Here is a 23168-nt window from a genome sequence, read left to right as displayed (position 1 = left end):
GCCCTCACCATAAATACCTGACAGTTCCTCCCTGTTTCATGGTTTATGGCCTTAAAACTAAACAAACTGATAACCAGAGCCTTTTAAAACAAACAGCCCATCTCTTCCCCACAGGAAATCCTTGTGACAATCAGGAGGTCAAACATTATCACCAGAAGGGGTCAATCATGTGACTTAACACCCTCACATGCATTCACTGCAAAGAAGAGTCCTGTTGCTTTAAATTAGGACCAGATTGACCTTGCTTTCACATCTGTATGAGCCTATAGAGAGCTTTTTGATATTTTCAACATTAAAAACCTTCCCATTTTTAGCAACAGAACATTGTGTAATGAATAGACTGATATCACTTGTGGGTAAAGAATTTTCATTTCAGTCAAATTCAAGCATACAGAATGGAAACTCAGAGAAACCAGTATGGACCAAATGGACAGTCTGGAAAACAATACTTCACAGCTCTGAAAAAAAATAAGAGACTACTCAAGTGTTTGTTGAATACCATCACAGACACATTTCATTCTACTTTGAGATGCTGATCACCTGAACAAAATCCTTTTCTAATGAGCATCAGCATAAAAAACACCGCTGCTGTCATCACTATTCACATGTTATAAAACTAGTGCAAAAAAGATGCAAAAAGCAGTGCTAGAACTACCCAAAAATAAGTGCAGTCATAATACAACTATAGACAATGCCAAAAGCATTAAAAAGAAAGGTTCTTAATGAGGAAAAGAAAAGGTAATTGTAGGTTTACTGGGAGAGGAATACAGTGAGTGCCAGTTTGCTTCCATCTTGAAAATTTCAAAAACCTAATTTCACAAGTGTAGCGTGGGAACAGTATTTAGATTATTTATGCTTAATTGTGGTTATTAACTATGGATGATGATGATGTTGATGGTGATTATTATTATTATTATTATTATCTTTTTAGACAATAATAATATTAATAATTTATCATAAATGTGGTTAAAATTCCCCGCTAGATTGTGGGTTTAAATTTTCATCTTAATGAACAGTCTTATACAACAAAAATACTTCAAATTATAAATTATGCTTTATTGTAAAGAAACAATAATCACTTGTTAGAAATAGCACAATGGTTATAACCTCACAAACTGGGATCAATGCAGATGAAATCCATCTCATGAGTCTTATTAGTTTCTAGGTGATACAGATAGTGTGACTAAATATGATCTAACTCTAATGTAAGTTAACTAGTGGTTAAAGTAGAAGTTTACCCAGGGACTAATTAGACATCAGCTCTGAAAATTAGATCTGAGGCTTACTGTGACATTGTTTAACCAACCGATGGATACAGCAACTCTGTCCCAGTTGAAGCATGGTATCCAAGCCCTGGGCTCTTTCCTGTCCCCACTGTGGGTGCGGCTGAGTATGGTGTTGTTGAGGAGGGATTCCCTCCAATATGAGCAGGCCGTTTCCAGCATTCTTCTGAGCAGGGTGATTTAGTTGGGATTCCTTGTCTAGACGGACTCATGATGTAGCTATTCTGTGTGGAAAATCTCCTGAACAGGCACGTCTGGAGATGCCTCATTGATCAAGTTCAGAGTTGAGTTCAGAATCTTATCTATTTACTAATCTCAGGAGTGAGTCCTTATTTTGGCCAAAAATAAGTTTCACCTGCTTTGATCAGCCATTAGTAAAAATGCTTTGACTGGTCAATACAAGAAAACAAAACAACAAATAAGAAAACAAGTTAAGGCTGACACTGACGGAGTTATTTCTAAAAAGGCTTAAATATCTGATGCTCAGTATATCTAAATGTAAGCTCAATCCTAGACCTGATCAGAGCATCCCTTGGTCAGTTCTCAGATGAGTCCTTGGTGATCTTGGTGCGTCTTTCCTCAGAGTGATTGGGAGTCAGGGCTCTTTTATTTTCTTTCTCTAAGTGAGTTGGAGTCAGTGCCAGAGCTTAGTTCTAGATCTTGTTCTCACTTCTCACTTCTCTTGTTCTCACTTGTTCTCTTGTTCTCACATTGTTTTTCTCTACGACTCTTTTTGACTCACGTTCTACTCACGTTTGACTCTTTTTTGACTCACTTATCTGTTGGCTGCCTGACTGTTTTCTAGTTGGCGTGGTTTCTCCCACTTGAGAGGGAGCTGTTCTCTGATTGGCTGCTGCACCTGGAGAATGAGTGTGACCATCATGTGATCTGAGTCTGGAGTTCCACATGAATTGAATCTAATTTTGCTTAGTGGACAAAACCTCTTTTATATCTTAGAGCTTTCAATGGTTTTCTTTAGAGGAGCCTTGAGAGGGTGGTCGACTTATTCTCCTTTGAGCCATCTGCTGATCTGTTTCCTAGATTAGGTCTGACAGTTAGGGTGACAAATGGTTTAGAAATCATGACTGATTTAAAAGAGCTATCTGATGGTCTAATGATGGTCTGATGGTCATAAGCAGTGTGTACAGACCCTTTAGTGTATGGATGAATCTTCTCGTGAACATCACAGGGTTAAATTGGAAAGGGAGTTTTATGAGTATCTGATCTCCAAAACAGACTATATGTGTTTGCGTGCATGTGGAGGTGGTTTTATGGCAGTCATTACAGAGAGGACGTGTGTGCTAGTGGATTTTGGAGAGCGGGGTGACAATCTCAGTTTACTTGATCAAATGATTTGAATAATCCATAATCTTGAAGGTGATCAGCACATCTGTCCTACCTCCACTACATAAGTACAAGGTCAAGCAGCAAAAACATGGGACAACAAAGCTACAGACTGGCAGAGGTCTAAAACAACTCTCTACTAACAGTGATGAGCACCACCTCATTCGAATGTGACTTAATCATAAAATGACATCAAGTGACCTACAAAAAATAAAAGGCAAGTGGCAGCTGGGGGGAACTGCACAGCAAGGACAGTTCGAGACACGCTTCTGGAAGCTGGGCTGAAATCATGCAAAGTTAGAATAAAAGCCCTTGGTCAAAAGAAGCAAGGAAGAGCCAGACTGAAGTTTGCAAAAGACAATAAGGATTGGACTGTAGAGGACTGGAGTAAGGTCATTTTCTCAGATGAGTACAATTTTCAGCTTTTTCCAACACCTGGTCATGGTTAGACGGAAACCTGGGTAGGCCATTGAAAACCTCTGGAATGTGATCAAGAGGAAGACAGAAGGAGTCTGTTATGCCAGGAGTGGCATAACATTAACCAACAGCAATGTAAAAAACTGGTGGAAAGCATGCAATATGTAGCATTCTGTATGTTTTGTCATTTGGAGCATTAGTAATTTTCTAAAAAAAAAAACAGATGGTCTAAAATGCAGTATTTCTATTTGGAATTTGAAATAAATGTTGCCATTAGTTCATATAAAACAAAACTGCTCAGCCTGGCCAAACTCATACCCATCGAGAAACTGATAATTTGGCAGGGGTCTCTTTTTTCATGTACTTGTATATCTAAAGACAAATATTATGCATGTGTATGATCCTGCGTTGATGAAATTTAAACATATATGATGCTGTTGGTAGGTGGATTGGCGACTCAAAACTGTCCACAGGTGATTGCGCCCAGTGATTCTGAATGGGCTCTGAACCCGCCGTGACCCTGAACTTGATGAGCATTTACAGACAATGATTGAATGATTAAACTGGTGAATTCATGTTGCGCTTGGGACCAGAATAAAAAAATAACTCACTTGTATTGCCTGTGTATTGAGATACAGCCTATGGGTTTCAAACAATCACAAGGAACCTAAAGCTTCCTCTATGCTCACTAACCAACCAGAACAATAGCTTTTCTCATGAGGGCGAATGGCCCATAAGAACCAAGCACTCAAGCTATAAATGCTCTCTCGGTCTAATCAAAGACAACATTAAGAAGAAAAGAAGAACAATGTTAGAGAAATGGTGTTAAGTTAGTGTGTAAAGATTAAAGATTCAACATTTTTTTATTTGTCACATAGAATTTGAAACAGGTACAAATATACAGTCAAATGAAAAGTGACTGTTCCTTCCCCTAGCTTCCCCTAAAATGTCAAAAAATAAGTTATAAAATATATACTGTTGTGTTTACATGTCATTGAATAAATATTCACTACAACGCGCTCATCTTTTGTTCAGAATCAGCTTCTTATCACTGGTAAAGACGCAGCTTTCCTCCCAATCATTCCTGCAGCTTCACAGTGCTTTAAACAGAGTTCAATAGCGAAGCAGCGAAGTGCAGTGAAACGAGACAAATCATTGGATAAATGCTGGGCTTTGTCCCTCCCATCGGATGCTCAGCGTCTCTGGGGGTCTATGGGGCAGTGGGCTGGCCTCGACTGGCCTGGACGCTCAGCTTCTGCAGATGATTGGATGATCTGTCTGAGGCTGAATCCCTTTTTGATTGACAGCGAAATGAGCGATCCTTTGGTGCAGAGATCCGTGAGAGCATTACATTTTCATTCCTCTTAGCGGCATTTTCTTTTTTAAAAACGACTAGCGACAAATCAAGCTTTTATTTCTGGTGGGGTTTTTTGTAGCAGCTTGTGTTTGGAGACTGACTTCTATCACTCTTTCTGACTTCTATCGCAGTTTCTGTCCAGCACTCACAGGCGGACACACTTCACATGGGCCAAGGCTGTTTAAGCAGCCTAGCTCTGCTGGCCATTGAGAGGACACTAGTCAAGTCCCTGGAAAAGACACCTTGTTGGTACGACAGGGTCACAGATCATTTTCTTGAAAAGGAACAGAGGGTAGAATTTACGTATAAATAAACCAACACATTTTATGATGTAGACCGAAATTGAGCTTCCCCTCCTTGAAAGACCAGCATCTGCCACAGATTGATAGTCTGTGTTTAGAGCAGAATGGTTCATGTGTATTAAGTGTTTAATGTCCAAATGACCTGATGATTCCAATGAAGTTGGAGCATTGTGTAAAACATAAATAAAAACAGAATATGATGATTTGCAAATACCCTTCAACCTATATTCAATTGAATACAAAGACAAAATATGTAATATTCAAATGTGTCAGGAATCACGGGTGGTGAACTGACGGAGGCGGACGCACACGCTAAAACACAAATACTTTATTAACAAAAGACTATAACAAAACAGAGACTTTAACAGAAAGGCAACACACAGGGAGCTAACAGAGACAGACAAAGGGAGCTAAGCAGGCTAAACTAAAATACAAAGAGCTGGACAGACTAAACCTAAAACGGAGAACTAAAGCAAACAGGAAAGACAGACAGACTAAAGACCTAGGCAGAGATATTTGACAGAGACCTAGACAGAGCTTCACTAAGACCTAGAAAGGTAAATAAACACAGATAGCTAACGCTAAACATAAACACAGTGCTAAATCAGAAACTAAACACAGAGGGCTAGAGCAAACAAGACAGACAGACTTAATAACATGACAAAGGACATGACTGAGAGAGACAGACCGGACTGGGTAACACAACACAGCAACATTGGAAGAGGAAGATGACTAGAGGAATGAAACGAATGACCGACAAACAAGTAGTGAGACAAGGGAACTTAAATACATGACACAGACAAGACACACCTGAGACAGATAACAAGGAGGACGGACAAGGAGGCGGAACAAGGGCAATAACAAACAGAGAGCACATTGCGGGCAAACAGACATGACAGGACGAGGGCGTGACAGATGCCCACCACCCTGAACGCGCAACTCCCGGGGCGCGTACACCTAAACCCCCCAGGAGCTGGCACAGGAGAGGGCATGGAAAACAAAACAACAAACCAACAGGAGACAGGACTCAGGACAAGACAGGAACAGACACAGGAAATGGAGCTGGGGACTTGACAGGACCGGAAACTGGGGACTGAACTCAGGACAGGAGACTGACAAAGGGTGGAAACAGGAGAAGAAACTTGGTACAAGACAGAACTAGAGACGGGTGATGAAGCACTGAAATGAAGAGGGTGACGGACTGGAGACAAAATCGGAGAGCAGACAGGGGACTGAACAGGTGACTGATAAAAGGGAACAGGAGACAGGACTTGGGACTGGAAAGGACTAGACAGGACGGGAGTGGACACATGAGACTGGACAGGAGCAGGTGACTGGACAGGGTGCTTGACATTGGACATGACACTGGACGGGAGACAGGACAGAAGACGGGACTTAGGCCAGGTACTTGGACTGATCTTGAGACAGAGCATTATACGAGACAGGAGACTGGGCTTGAACTCTGGACGGGGACTGAGACAGAACAGATGTAGGTGAGGGAGACATGACTGGGGACAGGACAGTATTAGGAAAGGGAGACAAGACTGAGGACAGGACAGAACCAGAGACAGAAGATTGGACAGTGGCATGTGACAGGACAGGGTGTTGGACATGGGGCTGGATACTGGATGGGGATCAAGACTGGACAGGCGTAGACAATGGAGACAACTTTGGGGACAGAACGGGACTAGAGACAGAAGGCTGGACAGAAGAAGGTGACTGGACAGGGGACAGGGTTTGATTAAAGACTGGGGACTGGAATGGAGACAGGACAGGTGACAGAACTGGGTACTGGGACTGAACAGGGGACTGGACTTGGGCCAAGACAGACGGTTGAAACGGGGACTGGACTGGAGACAAGACAGGAGACAAGGTACTGGATAGCAACGGGGACTGGACAGGACTTGCCAGGGGAACAGGGACCAGGACGTTCACGGGGACAGACACGAACACGGTGACAGGGACAGGAACAGACACAAAGGCAGACACAGGTACAGGGACTTGGATAGAGAACAGACAGAGGAATCAAAACGGAGGTGCCCAGGACTGGACGAAGTCTATGGGGATGTCCGAGAAGCCAGTCTGAGGACAACTCTGGGGATCGGCCCCGAAGTCCTTGGAGCCGATCTACAGTCACGGGTGCAGAAGCGGCCGGGGCCACAGTCACGGGTGCAGAAGCGGCCTGGGTGGCCGCCTTCGCTGGAACAGAAGCGGCGGGGGACGCCGCTTTCTCTGGAGCAGGTGCGGCTGAGGAAGCCGCTTTCTCAGGGACAGGAGCAGCCTGGGTGACCGCCTTCACAGGGACAGGAGCGGCCATGGAAGATGCCTACTCGGGAACAGGAGTGGCCATGGATGCCACATTCTCGGGGACAGGAGCGGCCGTGGAATCCACATTCTTGGGGACAGGAGTGGCTGGGTTCGCCGCCTTCACACAGACAGGAGCAGCGGTTGCCGCCTTCGCGGGGACAGGAGCAGCTGTGGAAGCCACCTTCTCAGGGACAGGAGCAGCTGTGGAAGCCGCCTTCGCAGGGACAGGAGTGGCGGGGTTCACCACCATCTCAGGAACAGGAGCGGAGACGTCCACAGAGGCAGGGGCTTGTGCTGCTCGCTGGGCACGTGCTGGAGTTATTGCAGGTTTAGGGGGACTGATGGACGCAGTCTTGAGGGACTTCTTCAACCGTAGTTCCCCCGGAGATGCTCCCCTGTTAGCCTCACCTCCCATGTCCAGCAGTTTGAGGCTAACATCCCCTACCCTCAACCTCCTCCCAAAATATTTCCTCGGACCTGAGGGGGTAATCCTCGGGAGCAGAACGGGAGAATCTCTTGTTTAAGAGTTCAAAAAATGTCTCTACAGTAAGATCCTGGGCATTTTCCTTAATTAATTTTTCTGACCACCGTAACGCCTCTCCTCTAAGGAGAGATTTCATAAACATGACCTGGATAAATTCAGGAGGAGTAGGACAGGTCAAATATTCAAAATATATCTGCAGTATAAATCCCTTACAGTTGGGACCTCCTTCAAACTCCGCAGGTACTCCCAGGAAGGATTGCAAAAATAGCAGGTTGATCACCCACCCATATGGCCAGTAATTCCTCTGCTATTTTAATGGCTTTATCCAGTGACATGGCCATGTTAGCTGCGTCCTTTAGTGGGTCAGTCATTCTGTCAGGAATCATGGATGGCGGTCTCACAGGGGTGGACGCACACAAATACTTTATTAACAAAAGACTATAACAAAACAGAGACTTTAAAAGAAAGGCAACACACAGGGAGCTAACAGAGACAGACAAAGGGAGCTAAGCAGGCTAAACTAAAATACAAAGAGCTTGACAAACTAAACCTAAAACGGAGAACTATAGCAAACAGGAAATACAGACAGACTAAAGATCTAGACAGATGTTTGACAGAGACCTAGACATAGATACTTCACTAAGACCCAGAAAGGTAAATAAACACAGATAGCTAACACTAAACATAAACATAGTGCTAAATCAGAAACTAAACACGGAGGGCTAGAGCAAACGTAATAACATGACAAAGGAAACAACTGAGACAGACAGACTGGTCTGGGTAACATGACACAGCAACATTGGAAGAGGAACATGACTAGAGGAATGAAACGAATGTCCGACAGACAAGAAATGAGACAAGGGAACTTAAATACATGACACAGACAAGACACACCTGAGACAGATAATGAGGAGGACGGATAAGGGGGCGGAACAAAGGCGGGACAAGGGCAGAGACATGGACAATAACAAACAGAGCCGGGCGGGGAAAACAGACATGACAGGACGGAGCGTGACAAAATGGATAAACTTTTTTTGTTTTTGTTTTTTTTGCAAATATTAAATCATTTTGAATTTGTGGCCTGGAACATGTTCCAAGAAATTTGGGATAGGGGCTTGTTTACCTCTGTGTTACATCATGTTTCCTTTTAGCGTTTTTTTTACCATTAGCAGACATTTACCATGATGACCTGGGTTCAAATCTCATTTGAGATGAGATCACATCATTCTTTATGAGAGTGGTTAATTCTTGGTTCTCTTCAAAAATATTTCTTTCTCTCTTTATAATGAATGAATGTATAAAAACATACAAATTAAATAATTTTCTATTGTTTTACTCACCTTTGTTCAACTACTGCCTGCTTAGTGTTTGGGTCTAATCTCATAATATCTGGTAGCTCACTTGGTTGGGTATTGGCCTATCACCCTGACAGACCTGGGTTTGAATCCTGCTGGAAGCTATATATTTGTAACATTTTTAAATTAGTATTATCTTGCAGGGGGATGGCACAGCAGGTAGTGTCGTAGTCACACAGCTCCATGGACCTGGAGGTTGTGGGTTCAAGTCCCGCTCTGGGTGACTGTCTGTTAGGAGTTTGGTGTGTTCTCCCTGTGTTGGCGTGGGTTTCCTCCAGGTGCTCCAGTTTCCTCCCACAGTCCAAAAACTCACGTTGGTAGGTGGATTGAGAGAGAAAAACATGAGAGCTGGACGGGACATTTGTGGACTGTTTTAAATGTAATCAGATTGAAAGACCCCTAGCTCTAACTTGAGCCCAAATCATGTTCATGCGCCTGCGTTAGCTAGCACTTACGTCACTATCGTGATATGACAAAAGTCTTATAGTATTAAAAAACATACCCATACCGTGTTTCCCCGATAGTAAGACACCCCCGATAGTAAGACGCAGTGTGGGTTTTAGGGGGGTCGGCTAATGTAAGACGTACCCCGAAAGTAAGACATAGTAAACTGTACGTTGGAAAAATATAAGCCATAGTACCGGTACCTTTTGCTGCATTAACTGCGGGATGCGGACGGATCTGGAGCGGAATGAGCGGAGGGATGTGGCGGCCGCGGGAGCAGCAGTAATGTTGTCCGTGGTCCAACACGCAGCCTCAGTGTCCTCACGTGCAGCCGCTGGTGGCCGCTCTGATTGGCATGGCCATGGTTGTCATGGAATAAATCTGTTTTATCTTCCAGTATAACATATTCAAACTGTTCGTTCTTACCGTTTTTCATTGTTTTACATGTTATACATGGAAATACCGTCATGATACGGTTGTAACAAGACATTCTTGGCACTTGCTTTTATAAAACTGTTTTATGGTGAATACCATACTGTTCAGGTTGTTAATAAATGTTAATTTTATGGTTAAAACAAAAATCGACATTTTTTACCAATATAAGACATACCCCGAAAGTAAGACATAGTGGGACTTTCGGGGGTAAAAAGAATGTAAGACACTGTCTTACATTCGGGGAAACACGGTATTATCATGAACAATATTTTATCGTCCACCCCTAGTTTCAACATTAATGAGGATGAGTAAAGTTCAGGACAGGAGATCTGTTTTTGTCATGTTAGAAGAATTTCAATAGTTAAGATTTAAATCTTATCAATAGTTGAATAAGGAGAGTGTGTTTTGAACATTCAACCCTATTGTATCCTTATTTATATACAATCACACATTTGCAAAAGCACAGTAACATGGACCACTTCAAAATACTAAACTGTAATTGCAGTGCTTGCAAAGCAAATATGTACTGCGTGGTGTAATAGCACTGGACAGAGACTGAAAATAATAGGTATATTTGAGTCTCACTCTATATATTATATTCATATTTGTTCTGTAGTGTGACGCTGCCTCATAATATCCATGATATTGAACTGGAGCGGATTGCTGACTATATCCTAGTATCACAACCTCGCGGATTCACATTGGCATGGCATGGACTTAATAGCTCAGTCTACATCAAGCTGAGTCCAGAATTTGTGGGACGGACCTGTGGATTGTGCGGCAATTTCAATGCAGACATTCAAGATGAACTAAAGACCAGTTATGGCAAGTTTCTGTCCTGCATACAACATCAGACAACAATTTCTTTGTATTTTAACAGAAGTACTGTACAAATCTGATCAGTAATTTTTTTTAACCTACCACTGAAATTTGTGTAGCATTTAGCAAGTAATAGTGTAAAACACTAATTAATTTACTTCTAGTTTGCTTCACACTCAGTATGTTTAGAAATTGTCAGGAATAGATATATGTATGTGCAGAGGACATGTCTAATTCCTAGATCTGTAATAGTGAATGTTATGACCTGATGGGAGATGCAGGGAGATGTCTGCACATACTCTGTCTGACATAGCAGGTCAGAAAGTAAAAACGAGTTAATTTTATCCTATTGTTTTTTGGGAAAATAACCCTAATATTGCAACATCGGTTGAAGTTACAGAAACTGAATATTATATTTAACTAGGCAAGCAACATTGCATTTGTGAATAGTTACAACTTAACACCAAACTATTACCATCTACACCATTATCTTCATGTGCTTATTAATGAAAAAAAGTTGCTGCATCCATAGTTTGTCTCTGCATTCATGGGTGCAGGTAGTCCTGACTTTCTAAGAGATTGCCCTTAGACATTCTTTTTTTTTTTTTCGAGTTAAATTGAAGGGTAGAATTTAATCTTGTGCTTTGATGGGTGTGTTCCAGGAATATTCACAGAAGATCTCACTATATTTGGAAACAGCTGGATAGAGGAAAATCCACAGCAGGCCACGTGTTTGGTCATCTCATATATGTACCCGTCTCCCTGTTCTGCACAAGAGCCCCACATTTTGCTGGTATTGTATAACCTTGTGATGAAGGGCTTATAACAAACAGTTTTAATTAAAGGCCATGTAGGCCCAGTGCCATCATTAGGGATTGTACACCACACAGGTGTCTGATACATGCAGATGGCTCCATAGTAGGTAAGCAGAAAATGCCAAATCTTGACTGCTTCTTCAGGTGCTCTGCCAGGATCAAAACTAATCACAGGGCTATTGAGCAGGGACACACAAACTGGAATATATTACAGTAGATGATAGATAGAGTAGACTAATATACCAGCAGTGGGACATAATGAGCCCTCGTCTTGTGAGTGTACATAATGTATCTTCATCCTTCTAGCAACCCCCAGCCATAAGAATGCTGGTTCTGTTTCCAGACTCTGACTGGCATACTGCCCAAACTTGATCTAGTTAGGAAGTCATTTATCTTTTCCTTTTAACATTGCGGCTGCATTTGTTATCAACAAAACTTGATAAGGGCCTTCCCAGTTAGTTTCAAGAGCCATTCTTTGAGGTTTATGCACCATTACCCATTGACCTGGCACTAAACTATGTCCCCCTTGAGGTGGCTCTTCCCATGCATCATGAACTTGACATTCTACTTGTTGGACCACACTGCTAAGAGCTTCACAGTATTTAATCAAAACGTCAGAGGTGGACACCAGCTTTGCACAGATCAATAGTTCCTAGTGACATTGGTCATCCAGTAATTACCTCAAATGGACTCAAGCCAGTTTCCTTGTTGTGAGTGGCACAGATGATACAAAGTACTGCTGGAAGGGCTTCAGACAGTGGAATGTCTTCCTGATGCATTTTTGCGTTCCTTGATGGCACATTCTTTCCATCTGACCTGAGGCTTGAGGACAGTAAGGACAGTGAAATGCCCAGCGGATATTCAGCATTCAACTTACTTCACTACACACCGTGCATGTGAAGTGTGTTCCTTGATCAGAATCAATTGGGTCTGGAAGGCCTCATCTTGGGATGATGTCTTTCACTAACACTTTGCTGTATAGCTTGCCATTCCCCATCTTGTTGGAAAAATAATATTCCACATACCTTGAGAAATTGTCCACAACCTGTAAGACGTCTTGAAACCTTCCACATTTTGGCAGAGTGATTTAATCAATTTGAAGATGTCTGAATGTATCAGGTGGGGCAGGTTATTACACAGCAAATGTTTGCACCCCTTGTGCCAGGATTGTTTTTTCACATGTAGCAGAGCTTTGAAGAACATGATGTGCTCTAAACTTCGGGTTCCACCAGACTTGATTGAAACGTTGAGTCATTTTGTCAACCGCCACATGTGTGAGCAAGTGAGTTGCTAGGTAGGGAAGCAGACATTCCAGAGGCACTAGGCGTGTCCCATGTCGCCAGATTGCATCTTTATGTAACTTGACACCATTCTCCATCCAGCTCCAAACTTCCTTTCTTGGTGCATCCTATTACAACTGTTTGATATCAGAAATAGCTTGAATTTCCTTGTCTTGTTTGAGTTTAGGACAGACAGACTTTGGTGTTGTCTTTATTCGTGTTTCCATTGTCATTGCCACCATGTTCATTGTTGGTGTCTCCCTCTCTGGCAGTGAGTTTTGCAGTGGCATCTGCTAGTGCATTTCCTCGAGCTGTAGATGTAATTTCATTTGTGTCTGACCTTTAAGACTGTGACTTCTATGGGCAGTCTTAATGCTTCCTAAATTTCTTGGACTGATTGTCCATTTTGCACGGTTGTTCCTGCAGTGGTAGTTTAATAAAACATAACAGGAATCGGTGTAAATGTTGGCAGTGTGGTCTTTCGCCAGTTTACATGCTTCAGTTAGAGCTTTCAGTTCAGCTTGTTGATCTGATGATGTTCCTGGTGGCACTTGACCTTTTGCCAGGATATCCACTTCTGATGTCACTGGCCATCCAGCTCGTCTCACCTCATCTTCAATTGTGGAAGAATCATTAGTGAAAAGTGTGAAGTCAGCATTTTACAAAGGTGGTTCTTTGATGTGCTGGTCCACTTCCAGTGTTGTCACAAATTCTTCGCACTCATGGTTGTCGACCTGTCCAGGCATCATCAAAGTGGAAGGGTTGAACACACTGGATAATGTGGGATGCTTCCAAGACCACTAAACAATTTCCCCATCTGCTTGTGGTTACTTGAGTGGCTCTGCTCATTGTCAACAGAGCAAGAACAGCATGAGGACAATTTCAATGTTAGCTTTTGGTCAGGCACCAGTCCAGCCGCCATTTTTACTGTCAAATAAACTGCTTGGACAGCTCTCAAACATGGCCCAAAACCCAGAGCTATGTGGTCCAATTTTGCTGAGTAATAACCCACTGGACATTGCTCACCACCATGATCTTGTGTCAATATGGCTGTCTTGAAGCCACCTCTTTCATTGACAGAGTGAATGGCCTGTCAATGTTAGGAATACCAGTGCAGGTGCTTCACACAGGGATTTTGCTAGTACAGACCACGCCTGTAGAGGCTGAAATGAGGAGGTGAACTGAGAAGTTTTTGGGGAAGAGTTCAGGGTGGCTTATGAATGCGTATGAAGCCAGACCCCCCCGTTGGATAAATGAATATGAGAAAAGGGTGGAGACGGGGTGGAGGCGGGAGCGAGTTTAAAACAGAAGATATGAGGACAGGTTGAAGGTCCACAGCACCTGGAGGAATCAGTGCGAACAGTACCATAGGAGGCAGGGTGAGGTGCTGTTGCTAGCCGAGAGATGAAATATTAAGGTCCTCACTGGCACGAGCTGGAAAGTTAGAAGCTGGGAGCAACAAGGCTGCATGTGAGAGGGTGAATTGAATTTGAGGTGGCGTCAAGGGCCTGAGTGCTGCATAGGGGGGCTGGTCTAAGGCCACGCCTGAGAAGAGAGCATAAGCTGGAACTTAGGGGCTCAGAGCAGCATGATCGCAAAGAGGAGAGGTCAGGTTGAAAGCCCGCAGCTGCTGGAAGAATTAGTACGAACAGTACCATAAAAGGCAGTGCGAAGTGCAGTCGCTAGGAGAAGCTTAGCTACAAGCAGAAGCAGAAGGTAAGATCCAGCAGGAGAGAGTGCAAGCCATGCAGTGGACGCAGGGGGCCATTTGTTTGTGAGGGGAAGGCATAGGGATGAGCATCCACAGCAGTTTCTGAGGAGAGAGTGCAAGCTGAGGCGGGCGGTGCGGCCGCAAAGCTATGGGGTTGGGACGAAGTTCTGTGGCATCAGAGAGGAGGGCTGTAAAGGAAAAGGCAGGATGCAGCGAAACCACAAGGGGAAGGGGATTAGGATGAAGGTCCAAATCAGGAGAGAGGGTGTGCTGTAAAAGAAGAGGCGGGGTGCGGGTCAGCTGCAAAGGAGAGGATTAGGACATGGCCAGTAATGGCACCCGGGAAGACGATGAGCTGGAAAGTCAGAGACTCTGAGTAGTGCAGCAGCAAGAAGTGGGGGATGAAGGTCCACCGAAGCACCTGAAAACAGAGCAGGAGTTAGAAGCTGTAGAGTGTGAGCAGCAAAGCAGCACAGAGGAGGATCCGGTACGATAGTCCACAGCAGCATCTGAAAAGAGAGTATAAACTGGAAGCCGGAGGGTGGGAGAAGCATATCAGCAGAGGAGTCAGGATGGGGGTCTGCAGCAGCACCTAAATAGAAAAATGAGAATTGTAATGTTAGAGGCAGGGTATGGCGTGGCCGCAAATCGAAGTGGTTGGGATGAGCATCCATGAAGTATGCAAGCTGCTGATGTAGAGGCTAGGAGAATGAGACGATCGGATGAAGCTGTGCAGCAAGGAGACTGCATAGAATGCCCAGAGTGCCAGGTAGAAGACAGGCCCGCAACAGCAACCTGTGGAGGGCGTGTGAGCTGGAAAGTATGAGACATAGAGCAGTAGCAGGGGTAGAGGGTGGAAAGAAAATGAATCAGCAATGAGGAAGATTTGCAGTGAGAAGACCGCATCGAGTGCCCAGAGCGCTGGACAGGAGACAGGCCCACCGCAGCACCTATAGAGGGGTGCAGGCTGGAAGGTCTGAGGCATGCAGCTGCAGCTGAAACAGGGGAAGAGGGGGGATGATGAAGGGAGGGGTGGGATGATGTGTAGAGTAGACCTATGAAGAGTAGACCGCGTCGAGTTGTCAGAGCGCTGGACAGGAGACAGGCCTGCCACAGTACCTATAGAGGGGTGCGAGCTAGAAGGTCTGAGGCATGCAGCTAGAGGAGGAAAAAGGGGGAGCGGTGGGATGATAAAGGGAGGGGTGGGATGATGCGTAGAGACAGATGTAGAGGAAGAAAAAGGGGGAGGGGTGGGATGATGCGTAGAGAGGATAAGAGAGAACGAAATGAACTTGGAGGGCTGTGTCTAAATGGGTGCAATGCTGTCAATCATGGCAGTGTTCAGATGGAAACAGGAGCCGATTTGGAATGGAGGCTTAAACATGCTGCCTGCTTTTTTTTTCTTTTTTTTTTTCTCCAACATTTCAGATAGGACCATCTTGGCAAGCAGTGTAGGTAAACTACTGCCCTGGAGATGTGCATAAATATTGCAGATTCTAAGCCATTGTCCAATTCAGTTCAGATAATTATATTATTATCAAAACAGCCCTCTAAGGCACCAACCTGTGAGACAGCAAAGACTATAAGACATTGAGGCTAATGTCTCCAGCTTAGACACAACCAGAAAGGGTAACAGGAATACGAAGAATGCTCCAGCAGGGGGCGTTGAGTCGGAGATAGAAGGTTGTGACGACATCGCATTGCTGCACAGGGGGTCCTTACACTGGCAGACGGGTTTCTCTCTTTAGCTGAGTGAGCGAAGGGGACTCCATTGTTTCGGAGCACGTTGCTGGAACGCCGAGGCTGTCCTGCCAGAGAGGAGGAAATGGGAGTCTCAAGGTGCTGTAGATCTCGTAGCTGTGGAGCAGCAGCCGTGACGACGGTTGATTCGCGTTCCCCAAAACACGAGGCAGTCCCGTAGCAGCGTAGCCGGAAATGAAGATAAGGGGAGGCTCGAAGCCTTGCGCCAGCGTCGGAGGCAGATGCAGGGGGTCAGTCGGGAGGCCGAATGCAGCGAAAAGCAGGAGAACAGAGCACCGATCCGAAACGGGTAAGACAGCAGAACATATAAAAGTTGAAGCGGTTGCAGGCGCGACAACGGCCGTACGTAACTTCAGATAACGGGCAGTCCCATAGCTGTTTAGCCGGAGCGAGTTTAAAAACGAGGCTCAGTGGGCTTGAGAAAGGCCGAACACGGCTCTGAATATGGGGATCAGCAGGAATGACCCAGCGCGGAGGAGCGAGCTGACCTCGTGAAGCAGTCGAGTTGAGATCCATGTCCTGAACTAAATGAGGCGAGTTTGTCCGACGTGGAAATGACATGAATTTGCAGGGTATATATAGGGCTGAGAGGAGGAGTTTGGGTGTGGTCCTACTCCCAAAATTATGTTATTACACAACTTTACTTCTGCAGTACTTTAAATGCTGATTGTGCCTTGTCATGGAGGACAATTCTGTCCTTTGGATGGGAATTCCCTTGAAGGAGTTCAAACAGTGGTTGAGCTAATTCAGTGTAGGCATTCACTCCTGCATGGCTGTAATTGCATAGGCCCAAAAATGATCTCAACTTATGGATAGTTCTCAGCTCTGAGGTTTTACAGATTGCTTTGGTATGACCTGGAGTGGTTGCACCTGGCCCTTGTGAAATTTTCTGTCCCAGATAGATAATTTCTTTCTGCATATCTTGAGCTTTATCCAGGAACTTTGGTACTCAAGTAGTTGAGAAGGGCTTTAACATCAGTTTCATGCCCACCTTCATTATTGAAAGCAATCAAAATATCCACAAATTGGATAAAAACTGATCTTATGTTAGGCATGCCTTAAGACCTTAAAGGTCTGAATCATTAGGAGTTGCATTTTGTTTATCTTTAAACTTCTTCCTACATTCTCTTTTCCCATGTCCTTGTGTTTTACAGTAATGACAGTTTCTGAACGTCTTCATTTTCTTGTTGGAAAAATCACCATTTTCTTGATTGTCCCCTTGTCCTCTTGATTTTCCTTTACTTCTATGGAACTGCTTTGCAGTTTCGCAGTTGCAGGTCCACTGAGCTTCAGAGCTATAATTCTCACTTCTGGAGCCATCTCAGTATCACATGCCCAAACCTTCTGGTTCATTCATTCCATCCTGTGTGTTTTGTTGCCAGGGCAAACAACAATATCTGGTCTCAAGCCATTGATAAATCCGCACCTAATGGGAGGGACAGTGACTTCATCCAGAGAGTCTTACTCAGTGTTGTTACCAGCATGCTCCAACCATATTTGTTTCTTCATAGACTCTAACTGTTTCATTGAAATTTTGTGTACACTCTGCAATTGTGTTCCAGTTGATCTCTTCTGGTTTCAGGGCTATCAAAGAGTCTGATGAATCCCCCTCCTTCATCACAACTTTCCTCCACAACATGATTAACTTCATCAGACAACTATGTCTGCTCTTTGTCTTTCAACAGGACAGACAAGATCATCACAGTATAAAAAGGATGCAGATGATAAATATGCTTCAGGCATTGTAATTTGTCCCATGCTTTTCTTGGGCTTCTATAAATATTTGGCAGTGTTTTTGACCAGTTGTCAGCCAAATCAGGAATTCATGATAGTACCTGGTTCATAACAGGCTTTCTTTCGCCTTTGAACTTGTGATCTAGATGCTTGTTCTTATCTTTGATCCCCTTTTTGTTTTGTCTGAAATGATGAACCTCCTCCAGAAACAAGAAACAAGGGTTTCTGACATGTCTTTTTTACTCCGCCCTTTGAGGGTCTGAGCAGTGAAATTGTCAGGCATTTTGGATGCAGCAGTTACCAAGTTTCTCTCAGCTCTTGTTTTAACTGAGAAATTTCTGACTTCTTTCTGTTAATGTCAGCAACAAGCTCATTTTTTTCAACCTTCCTTGTCTGGATCTGTCCTGCCAATGCAGAAACCTTTGCCTGTTCTGCATTTATTTTATTTTTCAGCCCCCCTACTCCCATCTTCTTTCTGAGTGATAGTGTATTTATTACGAAAATTTTCACATTGCTCATTCAAGCCAAACTTTGCATCAAAATATTGGCTTAAACATTCAAGCATCTCATCTGTTGAAACTTCTGGAGTTGCAGAGCCATGTTTCTCAGTAGTCGATTTTTCAACAACTTCAGAAACTTTGTTTTCTTGTATTTCAACTCTGCCTTGCTCCATTATAGTTAACACAAACACACACATGAGAGAGTCAAGCAGAGAGGGTGAAAATATAAGACTTGCTGAGAGAGCCTAGAAGTAAGGGTAAAACAATAAGATGTGCACCACAAACGTTCATGAATTGAGCAGGGTATTTTCGTACCCAACTCCAAAAGTTACATAGTGCAGTTTCTGCAGCGCTGAGCCAAAATAGCAACAAATATAGAGGCTTTGTTCTCCCTATTACAGGTCAGTTAAGGGGAATGTTTACAACTATGGGAAACTGCTGTTCTCTCTGGTTTGTTTACATTCAGAAGCTCTGCATATTTTAAGGTGGAATGATAAGTTCAAGGAGAAAACCGATTGTTTGTGACTGAAGGTGAAATTTCTGTAAGTTTCAGTGTTTGAATTGCCACAGAAACTCATCTGTACCTCAAGATGTTTAATTTTGTAGCACTTTCAGTCTTTACTTTCATGCAGATACAGTCTCCTGAATTTAGTGTGGGTTCCTACCTACATAAACAGAAACAGCAAAAATAAGTCAATAATACCCACCTATGGAACAGGAATAAAGCAATATCCTCATCTCTTTTCATGTTTTTCAATGTTTGGAGGGCCTTTTTCTGCCATGAACAGAGAGAGAGAAAACCTAGCATGTCAGACTGAGTCATTTTTTTTCTATCTTTTACTAATACCAGGGCTTGATTAAATTATTAGACAGGTTTCCAGCATGGCAACAGATTGGAGAGCTAGTAAACAGTGAAAAAAGTTTCTGAACTTAAGAAAAATATATATTTTTTATTATTACAGTCATTTTGAATACTTATGAAAGCTATTATTTTAAATATCCCCAGACAAGTGTCTTGTATTAGAGTCTCTAAGTTCACCATATAGCTTTAGGAACAAAAAGGGAACAGTCCTGAAGCAGGGTAGACATACATAAAGACACTCAAACAAAGAAACGTATGTCTACACACAAGACCATACAAAGGAGCACTAAAACCAAAGTGGTATATATACAAGGAGCCTGGGAGAGATAACATGAGGGCAGGGCAACAAAGGAGACATAGGTGGGAACACTCATGACAAGGTGGGTTGGGGCTAGGGCAGAGCTAAGGGAGGAGACTTCAACAAAACAAAAACAGAGCCATGTGCTAAGGAACTCAGACACAGACAGAGCAGAAAAAATCCCAAAGAGGGCAGGGGTGTGACAGTTTGTAAGTAATTTTTGCAACCAGGAATGTGTTGATAGCTCTTACATTAATTATGTATATGATGCTTTGGTAATTTCAAATTTTTGCTGTTTACTACAGAAGGTGGAGGACATATGTTCATCATTACTGAAAGTGCCATTTAAATCCTGTCATGAATTTGTCAGTCCATATTCTTACATGGCCAGTTGCTCCAATGACCTTTGCCTGTAAGTATAGTAGGTCATTGCAAAAATGTTAATGTATTACAGTACAGATCCCACTTTGATAATAATGTAAATATTATTTTCTAATTAAATAACTATCTTACAAACTACTTCAAAGTGACTCTCACATATGGGTTTTTATGTTTGGGGATAACAGTGCAGGTTTATAATTGATTTAATTTGATTATGTTTATTCAAGTGTTATAAATAGCAGTGATTCTGTTATTTATATTTGCACATATACTAGTGAATTAGATATATTTTTCACACATTGTTTATTCCCAATGAATAGGTCTGAACCCAATGGCGATATGGTTTGCCAAGTATTCACTGAATATGCAAGAGCCTGTGCCCATGCCGATCACCCTTTACATAACTGGAGAATACATTTTCCTGTGTGTGGTATGTGATACATAAATATATTTCCACACCCCCCTCTCTCCCCTCTCTCTGTCTTTCTCACTCTTTCATTATCTCTCACTCTCTCTCTCGCTTTCCCAGTAGCCTGTCGATCTCACATTGTTTTTTTTCATGCACATTTAAGTGACCCAATTATGTGTTGTTATATAAGAACATGAAAGTTTGAACTGGGAAATTCGTACTCACTCAGCTTTCAAAACTTCATCAAGTGGCCAAAAGAATATACTTTCTGGCACCTTCTTGTCTCTGCAGCATTCTTGGCCTATATATAGACAGTTTAATGAAAAAAAAACAACCTCTTTTTTATTCTTTAATTCTTCAGATTTTCTGCTTGAGATGTTAACCATAGCAAGTAGTTTTGGTCACTTCTGGTCACCATTAATATAGAGTTTGTGGTGGGAATGAAAAAGACGGATAGTTAGACAGATAGATAGGTGGAAATTTTTTTCACAGTCTGTAACATTCATACACTTTACTAGGACATACAAGACATTAGAAAATTACATACATATATTATTTGAAATAGAAGCAAAACTTCTTCACAAACAAGCCTTCTTTAGATATCTTTGTTGTTCAAATTTAACAAGTTAACTGATAATATTAAACCCACAAAAAGTGAAATATGATTAGTATTTAATGTAAATATGTTAATAATAATAATAATAATAATAATAAAATTCTTCTTCTTCTCCTCCTTCTTCTTCTTATTAGTAGTAGTAGTTGTTGTTGTTGTAATTCCATATATGGTTTAGTGTGATGTGAATATTTTATCATATGTATGCTTTCATGGGAAAAGTTGAAATTTTGTTGGTATAGGTGCTGACTGCCCTGCAGATTTGCATTACAGAGAGTGCATCACATGTTGTCCTGTGCGCTGCAATACTGAAAACATGTGCATTGATAGCAAGCTGCAGTGCCTTGATGGCTGCTACTGTCCAGATGGTGAGCAAGAAAGAAAGCCATTATATTATGAAATTGCATAGTAGTTTGCTCTTTTGAGATTTTGAGATGTTTTGAGATATTTTAAATTGTAATATTAAAAACTGTGTTACAAAACACAATCAAATGTGTTTCATTAGCTTCTGGTCATGTTTTAAACAAAAACATATTATATAACATTAAACTTTACTCTGTATGCATTGAAATCAAGTGCTATAAAATATTATAATACATATAATCATAAATAACTTCTTTATCAAACCAGGTAGTTTGTCAACTGAAGAGTATTAGTTTTCATGGTACTAGCAGTGTGGATGGTTAATGATTAGTGCTAGTAGTTGCAAAATGCAAATGTAATAGATGTAACATTTTACCAAAATATCTCAATATTTTGTAATATTCATGAATTTCCACATATAATATTAATGTTAATGAATGTAAAATATAGTATAATATTACGGTGGCGCAGCAGGTAGTGTCGCAGTCACACAGCTCCAGGGACCTGGAGGTTGTGGCTTCGATTCCCGCTCTGGGTTACTGTCTGTGAGGAGTTTGGTGTGTTCTCCCCGTGTCCGCATGGGTTTCTTCCAGGTGCTCAGGTCCAAAAATACACGCTGGTAGGTGGATTGGCGACTCAAAAAAGTGTCCGTAGGTGTGAGTGTGTGTATTTCCCTGTGAAGGACTGACGCCCCCTCCAGGGTGTATTCCCGCCTTGGGCCCAATGATTCCAGGTAGGCTCTGGACCCACCGCCACCCTGAACTGGATAAGCAGTTACAGATAATGAATGAATGTTTTGAGGAGTGGGCATTGCCAAAGATCCAAAGGCATTACTTGACTGGCAAAATGCTTGCAAAGAATTTTTTTATATGCTATGACTTAAACTGCTTAACATAGTGTGTGGTTAGAAAACAAAATTTCTGAGTGTATGTGTGTTTGCATTTGTGTGTCTGTGTGTCTCTGTGTGCATGCATGTTATGGTGCAGATCTGATATATGAGGATGGGTTGTGTGTGAAGCCATCCAACTGTCCATGTGAGCACCGTGGAATGGTCTTCCCATCAGGACACACTATACAGGAGCAGTGCAAGAACTGGTTAGACACAAACAAAATTTCATACATTGTCTATACAGTGTCTCAATCGTCATTAGTGATACATATTAGACATTAGACATATTAGAATTGTATATGCAAAACAAAGATATCATTTTGATGTACACTGAAAGTTTACAAGTACAAGTAAAACATATATATTGCTGTTTTTCTAGCTACATTCACCTTGTTTCTGAATTCTTTCCCATTTTCAGTTGCTTCTATCATATTCTCAGCCACAGACGCTCTGCTCTCAAGTTGACAGACTGTCTGATACTTTCAATGCATTAATTTGGCCTCTCTGTCAGGATTCTGTCAGTTTCATTCTGATCTGTCTCCTTCAATTTATCAAACTTGTTGTAGCGTGCTAACAGTATTTTAATTATTTCTGTTTAATTGTGGTTATCAATTATAAATTATTATGATTATTACTAATTTTAGATAATAACAATATTAATAATTTATCAGAAATGTGGATACTATTCACAATAGGGTGTGAGTTTCAGGATCTACAGATTTTATGGACAAACTCTCTGCACAGTATTATTTCAAATCAAAGAATACTTTATTGAAAAGGAATAATAATGAGTTGATCAACGCAGATGAAGCCCTTATTATGATTTTAATAATTGGTTAGTGACTAATATGTGTTGCTAAATGAAGTTTAACTAATGATTAATATGTAAATTTATCAAGAGACTTAATTAGACATCAGCTTCTGAAAATTATATTTTTATGAGCTTACATGACGCTGTTATCACCAAGCTGATGGTGTAAGGGTTGACATGGGTGCCAACCCCAC

At 42.2% G+C, this 23168-nt stretch overlaps 1 protein-coding gene across 1 annotated transcript in view; it reads left to right on the top strand.

The window, feature by feature from the left end:
• LOC136679069 (otogelin-like) overlaps window positions 1-23168 on the top strand; it is a 509929-nt gene that overhangs the window by 27761 nt on the left and 459000 nt on the right. The window contains exons 8-13 of the mRNA XM_066657350.1: window positions 10345-10553; window positions 11210-11340; window positions 19814-19920; window positions 20210-20319; window positions 21154-21279; window positions 22261-22369. Of these exons, the coding sequence (XP_066513447.1) occupies window positions 10345-10553; window positions 11210-11340; window positions 19814-19920; window positions 20210-20319; window positions 21154-21279; window positions 22261-22369 (792 nt within the window). The remainder of the gene's footprint in view (window positions 1-10344; window positions 10554-11209; window positions 11341-19813; window positions 19921-20209; window positions 20320-21153; window positions 21280-22260; window positions 22370-23168) is intronic.

This window comes from Hoplias malabaricus, chromosome Y, assembly GCF_029633855.1.
Source record: "Hoplias malabaricus isolate fHopMal1 chromosome Y, fHopMal1.hap1, whole genome shotgun sequence".
Taxonomy (NCBI): domain Eukaryota; kingdom Metazoa; phylum Chordata; class Actinopteri; order Characiformes; family Erythrinidae; genus Hoplias; species Hoplias malabaricus.
Note: the sequence above shows the minus strand (reverse complement) of the source record. Positions and strands in the feature narration are given on the sequence as shown.